The 9,701-nt window shown below is 44.8% G+C and overlaps 1 protein-coding gene and 1 pseudogene across 1 annotated transcript; both read right to left on the bottom strand.

The window, feature by feature from the left end:
• Nucleotides 1–2,529: 2,529 nt before the first annotated feature.
• On the bottom strand, nt 2,530–3,215 carry DEFB136 (defensin beta 136). The gene is made up of 2 exons (XM_057719993.1): nt 3,161–3,215; nt 2,530–2,702 (listed from the first exon to the last, which is right to left on the bottom strand). Exons 1-2 carry the CDS (start codon nt 3,213–3,215, stop codon nt 2,530–2,532), a joined length of 228 nt encoding a protein of 75 aa, XP_057575976.1.
• A 3,502-nt stretch (nt 3,216–6,717) lies between these two features.
• On the bottom strand, nt 6,718–8,359 carry LOC130844340 (polyadenylate-binding protein 4-like; annotated as a pseudogene).
• Nucleotides 8,360–9,701: the final 1,342 nt, after the last annotated feature.

The raw sequence follows: 9,701 nt of genomic DNA, 5'->3' as shown, positions 1-9,701 counted from the left end.
TTAGATTTTTTTTTTTTTGGGGGGGGATGTTGTGGGTCCTTTTGAAATCCGGTGAAAGAAGGTTTGCTTTTCCCCTTCACCTAGTTTTCTCTTTTCATTTTCTGTTTTCATGTTAATTTTATTGTGTGTATAGGACTTTGTGAGCTTTGTACCACTTCTCCCTTTGGTAAGTGGGTGGGCTTAAATGGGCAAATACAGGCAGCCCAACACCGTGGAGCCTCTCTTGTCATAACAGAAAGGGCAAGCTAAAATGCAGATACCCTATGCACCAGTGATGATTTCTGGTTTTTCTGTTTTGTTGAAATGTTGAGGATTAGAGGTGTGAAGAGTCTGAGCAGGTATGTTTCCTTCAGGCCTGTCCTTGGAGAAGGGAAACCCTAAAACTCAGCTTATATACATATATGTGTATATATATACATATATACATATGTATATAATTATAATAATTAGTTTTTCTAAGCAGATGATGACAAGGGTCTTGATGAAGATCTGTGATGCCTGCCCTTGGGCAGGGATGCTGGAGTGGAGGTGAGGAAGGACTGCTGGAACAGCACTGCCCACAGGCAGCTGGAAGTTTTGTGTGGGTATGGATGGCCTATTTCTTCCACCACAGTGGTGGAAGAGCAGCAATGTTTGGTGTGTGGAATCTTAAGGCCATACTGGTCCTGAATCACGAGAGTCACTGAACAGTGTCAAAGATGCAATTTAACAGCCAGGAACCTTATAGCTTGAAGTCATAGGAAGAGTTTTGAGGGACTTGTTATTGGATCTAGCTGGATTCTTGATTCCTCATTGGACTACAATATACAATCAATACAAACTACAATCAAGACACCCAGCTAGAAATTATTAGAGAAATGCAAATTAAAACTAAATGAGGTATCACCTCACACCAGTCAGAATGGCCATCATCAAAATGTCTACAAATAACACACGCTGGAGAGGGTGTGGAGAAAAAAGAACCTGTCTACAAAGTTAGTGGGAATGTAAACTGGTGCAGCCACTATGGAGAACAGTTTGGAGGTTCCTTAAAAAACTAGAAATAGAGCTACCATATGATCCAGCAATCCCACTCCTTGGCATATATCTGGAAAAGATGAAAACTCTAATTAGAAAAGATATACATACCCCAATGTTCATTGCAGCACTATTTACAATAGGCAAGACATGGAAGCAAGCTAAGCGCCCATCAACAGATGAATAAAGGAGATGTGGTGTATATATATATATTACTGAGCCATAAAAAAGAATGAAATAATGCCATTTGCAATAACATGGATGGACCTAGAGATTATCATACTAAGTGAAGTAAATCAGAGAAAGACAAATATCATATGATATCACTTATATGTGGAATCTAAAAAAATGAGACAAACTAATTTATTTACAAAATAGAAACAGACTCAAAGACATAGAAAACAAACTTATGGTTGCCAAAGGGGAAGGGGGGGGGGATAAATCAGGAGTTTTGAATTAACAGATATACACTACTATATATAAAATAGATAACCAACGAGGACCTACTGTATAGCACAGGGAATTATATTCAAGATTTTATAATAATCTATAATGGTAAAGAATCTGAAAAATTTGTGTATACACACACACATACAACTGAATCATACTGCTGTACACCTGAAGCTAACACAACACTGTAAATCAACTATACTTCAATAAAAAAATACATCCAGTTAGATTCCTCTACTTGGTAATTGAGAGGTGGTACACCTTAACAGTGTAGACACTGGATTAAGACTCTTTGGGTTCAAATCCAGTGCTTACTAAAAACTAACTTTTTTTCTTTTTTCTTTTTTTTTTTTTTACAGTTCAAAATTTGCTTTTTATTAGACCTGCTACTTTGCAGACTTTGTACACAGATAATGCAAAAAACAGATAAGTGCAAGTTGCAAAGAACCTTCTGTGCTGACTGACTCTTGGGAATCTTAACATTTGAATATACTTCCTAAGGCCGAAGCGTACAGTAGCAGTGGACTCCAGAGGATACAGGAGCCTACCTAGTTGTAAAACCCCATTATTATCAACAGAGTTACAGCAAAATTATAGCAAAATTATGGCAAAATTTTAGGCTGTTAAATAACTCTTACTAGTTGTGTAACCGTGGAAAAGTTTCTTCATCTGCAAAGTGGGAGAAATAATAGATTTTTTTGGTGAGGATTAAGTGATTGAATACATGTAAACCACTTAAAAGTGGGACTGGCATGTGGTAACCTATTGTTCTTAGGCTCTGTGGCTGTCATATCCTTGGGCCTGTGGTCATGTATTGATCAAATGATTTTTGAATTGGATATAAGAATTAGTGACTGGAGACTGGAGGGTAGAAAATAGAATAGGAATACCTTTTGCCACAATGTCCCTTTAAAGAAACACATCTGGAGTTTTGCCAGTAAATTGGCCAGAATCTGGCGCCCATTTGCTACCCATAGCTCATTAACCATCCTTACACACACATTGGCGGTCCTGTGTTTTAACCATTTGCGTATCCTTTTAATTGGACTCATGAGGTGAGGATCATGGCTCCTGGGCCTGAGGGGGAAGATGTTTCCTCATTTTTCTGCAACAAGACAATACATTGTGACAGAATGCGACCCATTCCCATCCTGCTTTACAGCCGAAGAAACATTTGCCACCGAGCGCAGTGCAAGTACGAACTTCCACGCCGTCATTTCCAAACAAGCCATTCCCTGAAGGAAAACAACGATAAGAACAACAACACACAAACACACACACAAGAGAAAAATCAGTCTTCAAGAGGCTGGGTGAAATCTTAGGGCTGTCCTCTCTTTCCTGGTGAAGGGCTGTACCCTTTCACCTGCTGTTCCATTTCAGTGAGGGCCGCAGAGTGCAACGCTAATCAGAGGGTGTTGAGGCAAACAGGAATTGGGACAGCTGGAAAGTGATCTATGCATGCGCATGTGGTGAAATGGGCTCCCCTCTCTTCAGCTTTGGCAGACTTTTGGGATGTAGCAACAGATGAGCAGGGTAGGGGCTGAACACCACTGACCCAACTCTTGCCCCTAGTTGGCTGATTTATCTGATGCTGGGGTCTCCCTGCTTGGGCTTACACCAATAGGGATTTTCAAGTGCCTCAGACCTTGGAAGATCCTCATTTTCATGATCAGACCTGTACCCACCATCTTACCTGAGGGCAACGAGATCACCAGGAGGAAGAGTAACCCAGAGAGATGGAGCCTCATTGTTGAGGAGGAAACAGAGCTGCAACTTCCTGGGGGTGGCTGTCTGGGAAGCTCCTTTATAGCAGTGGGCAAGGCTGGGTGGGGCTGGGCACTGGCCGCATTCTATCTGGAAGGACGCCCAGGGGAGATAGGCTTCTTCAGGGTTAGAGGAAAAAGAATCCCTGGGCCGTTCTGTGCTCCTTCCTCTTCTACAAATCGTGGGGGAGGAAGGGACTCAGTCAAGGAAGAACAGGACCAGAGACCAGGCACCCCCCCCTGCTCAGGCCTGGCCACTTTCCCTGTAACTTCAAATGCACACTGATGGAAAAATGGCAGGAAAATGTCTACTTGTTTATCCTGTCCCACTGAGAACACAGGGGCTCAGAGAGGTGATGTGATAAAACATAGTCTTAAATTAAGGCCAGAAAGGATGTCAGCAAGAATTTACAGTGTTCCAAGAAACAAAGGGTCTCAAGGTGTCAACTGTTGGCCTGACCAAGAGTTAGGTAGGTGTTTAGACATAGTGGAGAAAGGAAAGCCTTCGCTTCAGGTACAGATTTATTCACCTGTTGGAGTCTCACGCTGTAGAGAATATTTTCCCCAGAAAAGTTCTCTGAGGGGCTTTGTTATCCAAACGGCTGATATAATATGTCGGCTGGAATTTGGGAAACTTGAGGGTTCTGGGAAAGGTTCTCTTTTAGGAGTGGGTGGGTTAGAACCCTCTTCTGGCCCCTGACACGAAGAGCCAGTTCAGTACGACCTTCAGGGTTGGCTACTCTCTGTCAGGAGTGGAGTAGAACGACGCTTCCCCACAGCTACTGGGATGCAGATCTGAGGAAGGGTCATTAGGTCTGCCTCCTTAGGGAGATGGTGGGGAACCGAGAGCTGAGAAGACACAAACTTAGGCTTTATTCTTGCCCCCGAGGCAGGTTTGTACCCGAGTGCCCCACGACTGTCGGATTCTGAGTCTGTAAAGTGGCAACAGAGCATAGTTTTATTGGTTACACTCTGTTTTGCAGTCACAGGCCCTTGGATGAATTGTTTAGCATCTTTGAGCTTCAGCTTCCTCTTTTCTTTCTTTTTTCTTCCTTCCTTTCTTGCTTTCTTTCTTCCTCCCTTTCTCTCTCTCTCCCTTTCTTTCTTCCTTCCTTCCCTCCTTCCTTTCTTTTTCTTTCTCTCTCTCTCCCTCCCTTCCTATTTTACTATTTTAAAAATTGAAGTATAGTTGCTGTACAATATTATGGAAGTTACAAGTGTATGATATAGTGATTCACAAAATTTAAAGGTTATACTCCATTTATAGTTATTATAAAATATTGGCCAGATTCCCTATGTTGTACAATATCCTTGTAGCTTATTTTATACCTAATAGTTTGTACCTCTTAATTACCTACCCTTATATTGCTCCTCCTCTCTCCCTTCTCCCCACTGGTAACCACTAGTTTGTTCTGAATATCTGCTTTTTTTTTTGTTATATTCACTAGTTTGTTGTATTTTTTTAGATTCCACATACAAGTAATATCATATGGTATTTGTCTTCCTCTGTCTGACTTATTTCACTTAGCATAATACCCTCCAAGTTCATGTTACTGCAAATGGCAAAATTTCATTCTTTTTTATGGCTGAGTAGTATTTCATTGTATGTACATATAATCATATCTTCTTTATCCATTCATCTGTTGATGGATACTAACGTTGCTTCTTGGCTATTGTGAATAGTGCTGCTATGAACACTGGGGTGCATGTATCTTTTCTAATTAGTGTTTCTGCTTTTTTTTCAGATAAATCTTTTTCTCTAAAAGTACATTGTAAGAGGGTTTTTTGAGGATGAAATGAGACAAAGCTCACAAAATGTGTTGTGCTCATTCTGGTGTAGATTACCTTCTCCTCTCCTTCTCTTTCTGTTCCTCCTCTTCCTTACTTTTCATTAAATTCCATCACTATAGCTGTGTTTCTTTCTCTTCTATGGACCCTCTCCAAGAGACTTCTTAGCAAAACATCATTGGGAAAATTTTATTCTGGGTTCCAAACAATGCGTATGGTTGAGAGTACGGCTGTAGGATGGGAGTGGGAGAGAGATGGTGGGCTAGTGGACTAGAAGTACGGAGGTCAGTGCTAGATCAGGGCTGAGGATTCCTTTGCAAGTTCCCAGGAAAGGCTCCAGGGAGACCCTGCACTGGGCATGATTCCCGCCCATGGATCCTAAGCCATATCCTGACCATCTGCTACCACAGACGTAGCACAGGCCAGTAGTGACACATTCTTTTAGAGACGGAGAAAACAATGCTCACATTGGTGAATGGGCTTGCATAAAGGAAAGAATCAAGCTGTGGGCTGTGCTGGCATCAAATATTCAGCTGTCTTAATACTCAGAACTCTGTCCTCCATATATTTTAAATTGTTCAATTGTGTATCAGGGAATATGGGAAGTATGAACCTAACATTTTCTAAATTCTTCTGAGTCCCTCCTACATATAATTCTGGAAAAGAAGATCTAATATGTGTCTGGGGACCAGTATGTGTTCAGGACATACCCTTTCCTTTCCACCCACGGATGTCCTGATTAAATCACCGTCCTAACCTTCAAAGGGCAGGATTTTCTCCTAAGTGAGCTAAATGTTCCAGTCTTCTGCTCGAGGTCTTGTTGGGCAAAGCTGCCAGGGAAACACAAATGGCTTCATTCCTTCCCTTTAGTGTTGCTGTGTTGGTGCTTTCCTCCTTTGTCTTAGTTTTCTAGAATTCTCATGCCCTCCTTACTATCATCTCAACCTTCGAGAAGATAACATCCACTACACATCTTACATAACCCTAATGAACTACCCTGTTGAAGGAGAACGCCTCCTTTTCAGCTGCCTCATTCACTAGTCAGACAGCTCCTGAGTGCAATGACTTAAACTCACTTAAACTCCACTTTAAAATTATTTTTTTCTTTCCCATTATGGTTTATTACAGGATATTGAATACAGTTCCCTGTGCTATACAGTAGGACCTTGTTGTTTATCCATTCTATATACAATAGTTTGCATCTGTTAATCCCAAATTCCCAATCTGTCTGTTCTCTATGTCTGTGAATTTGTCTATGAATCTATAAACTCCATTTTTTAGAGCACTTTTAGGTTCACAGCAAAATTGAGTGGAAAGTACAGACAGCTCCCTCCTATTCCCACACACGTACAATCACCCCCATTATTGACAGCCCCCACCAGAGTGGTACATTTGTTACAAACGATGAACCTACATTGACATATATTATCACTCAAAATCTGTAGTTTACACTAAGGTTCACTTGTGTATTCTGTGAGCTTTGACAAATGTATAACATCTGTCCACCAGCGTAGTATCACACAGAATGGTTACACTACCCTAAAAATCCTCTGTGCTCTGCCGTGGTTCTTATTTTTAAACTTTTAACATAAATTACTGATAAGAGATGAAATTTAATACACATAAATAAAAATAAACAAATCACAGCTGTAACTTAGTGACTGAACGTACAGCAAACACTGAGTAACCATCACTCAGATCAAGGAAACAGACATTCTCCAGCACCACAGACGGTCCTGTGCACCACTAACTGACCACAGCCCACTCCCTCCCCCATAAGGGACCCAGTGCTCTGACCTGGACCTTCATTACTTCCTTGTGATTTTGAGTGCACGGTCTGGATGAATATGAAAAAACATTCACCCAGCATCTGCTTCTGCTCCTGGGGGGATGCTGCGGCCAGCATGGAGGCAGTCCGTGTTTCCTGCCCCTGTGCATGGCCTGCAGGCTGGGGTGTCTACAGCAGGGTGAGGGCTGCAGCACCAGCCTGCCAAAGCCCATCGCCAAGCAGTCCGTGCACTCAGACCCAGTTGGAGCCAGATGGTGAGGAGCTGGTTGAGGTCCAGACTGGCATATAGCACTCAGCATTGCTTGCTGCCAGCGTGGATTAGGCCTCACCTGCACTAACTGATTAGATGTGTAATACAGAGGCCTTTCCTGAGCCTGTGGAACTGCTGGCACAAAGCAGCCCCCAGCTGCAGGCTGGGACTGATTTAAGATGACACTGGCGGGGAGTGCTCTCATGCTGGCCACCTGCTGCTTATACTGGTTGGTCAGGTGAGCCTTTCTCTCTTCCTTTCTCTGGGCCACGGTGACACACAGCGGCTTGGAGCCCATGATGCATCTGCTCAGCGACTGTCTGGTTACCTCTTCAGGGGATGAGAAGCAGACAAAGCCAGACCCTTTGCTTCTCCCATCCTCCACCATTCCCTTAGCACTGGTGATTGATCTAAAAGGACTCTTTCCTTAACTTCTTATCATCACTGGTGTCCTCCAAGTTCTGAATGTAGAGGTTCACCCCCTGACAGCGACTAACACGCTCCTGTTTCAGCTGTCAAATTTCTGCTTTAACTGGGTCTGCCGTTCCACTTTCTTCTGTACATGGCTGATGAAAATTACTTTCCCACTGATTTCTTTTGCATTCATCTCTCCAAGGCCTTATTGGCATCTTCATGTTTCTCGTAACTCAAAGCCTTTGGATTTCCCACTGGGATCGCTCATTACCTTGACACTTAGGGTCTCACCCAGCTGGCTGAATAGCTCTTTCAGACTCTCATCATCCCCAAAGTTTTTGATGTAAACATTGGTGAATTCCTTGGCTTTGGCTCCAAGCTTGACTTCCCGCTCTTTTTGAGACTTGAATCTGCCCACAGACACTTGTGGTCACTGAGGGTCATTCTGTTCATCTTCTCGACGGCGTTGTCAGCAGCCTCTTGGGTCGAAGGAATAACCCTTAGAGCCGTTATTATCACACACTACCTTGCAGGACAGAATGTTTCCAAAAGCAGAAAAAGTATCATGAAGTGCCTTGGTATCTATAGATCTGTCCAGGTTCTTGATGAAGACCTTCCCACACCAGATTTTTTCAAAGAGGGATCCCTCTGAGACCCCAGGATACCAATCAGCTTTCCCTTAATCACATCGAAGTTCATGGTCTCCAAGGTTTGCTCAGCCGGCTGCTGCAAGTTGATGCAGGCAGAACCCAGGGAGCTGCAGACACGCACGGACAGTACAGGCCCCGAAGGACTGAACTTTGTTTACAGCATGACCTCAGTGACGTCCGAGTGCAGGTCACCCGCATACAGGAGGGCCATGGGGTGGCCGCTGGCTGCAGCATTCATCTCTCCAGCCCCCCCCCACCCCCAGCCCCGCCAGGAGGATTTCTCAGCCGGACCACACAGGACAAAAGGGGCTCTGCTTGGAGCCCTGGCCTTAAGCTCAGTGAAGCTGGACGTGGCTCTGAGGACCAGACAGAGGAGTCCAGCGCCGGCTCCCACGAGACTGCCGAACCGCAGGCCCTCCCTGGGAGTTTGTAATTTGCAGCTGTCCTGGTCTGAGTCTCCCAATTTCAAACAAAGAAAAAAATTAAAATGGGAACTTCCCTCCAAATGACACAAATTCTTCAAGAGGGAACCTAAGGGTGCCCGTGGCAGCCTCGAGGAACGCATTTCTCTATGAGCACAGGCCTCGGGATGCCGCGGGGTTTAACAGTACAGTAACTGGGGGAAGAGGGAAACCAGATATTTGTCGGTGCCAACTTGGCAAGGGCAATCCGCGGGGCCCAGCCGCCTCGCACGCCAGGACTGTGCAGGGCGACGTGCACGCGTGGGGCGCGGACACGCGGCGGGTGGAGGCGTGGGGCGCGGACACGCGGCGGGTGGAGGCGTGGGGCGCGAACACGCGGTGGGCGGCGCGTGGCGCGGGGACACGTGCTGGGCGGCGCCCGGCGCGCGGACACGCGGTGGGCGTGGGTAAGGGCGGCGGGGGCGTATGAATGGCAGCGCGTGGGTGGCTCACCAGTAGACCTACTGAGAAGGACCAACGGTCGTCCAGGTGCCAGAAGCGTGGAAAAGTGACTTCCCTGTGGGTTCTCCCGGGAAGATTCGTTTCCCACCCTCCCCCTCCCCCACGCCCTTTAAGATTTTAAACCGTTTTTAGGTTTTAAAAAAATCTCCTCTTTTATTTCTTCAGGCTGTTGGGCCCGAAAGCAGCGGAGGCTGAGGCGACGGGGGACGGAGAGAGCGAAGTGTAAGTTATTATCAGTTATTTGGTATTATTGTCGTTTATGGGAGGTTGACCTTCTGTTAGAAATATGTATCGTAGGGTGTTCAACCTACCCAGGACCAAGAGAAGATTTTCAAGACAGGTAAGCATTAAAAACAAACAAAAGGCACAAAACGTAAAGAAGCCATAGAAGTTGCACGAGGTTTGTGCCACTCCAGAGCTTGAGGTCTTTGATGGAAATCGAACCTCATTGGATGGGAAAGCATAAAGAAGACTCACTCTGTACACGGGGTCCATGCTCAGATACTTAAACTTGGCACTCCAAACGGGAATAAATGAGAGAGAATGGTTTCTTTTATGATTCCCACCCAAACATCTCTACCAGTGTAAGTGCAGGCCATGTGGTATAGAGGAAAGAACACAAACCTTGGCTTCTGATAGATTTGGGTTGGCCTCTGG

The sequence above is a fragment of the Hippopotamus amphibius genome, chromosome 2 (assembly GCF_030028045.1).
Source record: "Hippopotamus amphibius kiboko isolate mHipAmp2 chromosome 2, mHipAmp2.hap2, whole genome shotgun sequence".
In the NCBI taxonomy this organism is placed as follows: domain Eukaryota; kingdom Metazoa; phylum Chordata; class Mammalia; order Artiodactyla; family Hippopotamidae; genus Hippopotamus; species Hippopotamus amphibius.
This window is presented reverse-complemented; position numbering and strand designations above follow the sequence as displayed.

Bases quoted from the DNA above. Each gene is read 5' to 3' on its own strand.
- DEFB136 (XM_057719993.1), bottom strand. From the start codon at position 3,215: ATGAGGCTCCATCTCTCTGGGTTACTCTTCCTCCTGGTGATCTCGTTG. The intron at 2,703-3,160 runs GTAAGATGGTGG...GTTTTCCTTCAG, and splicing joins GGTGATCTCGTTGCCCTCAG to GGAATGGCTTGTTTGGAAAT.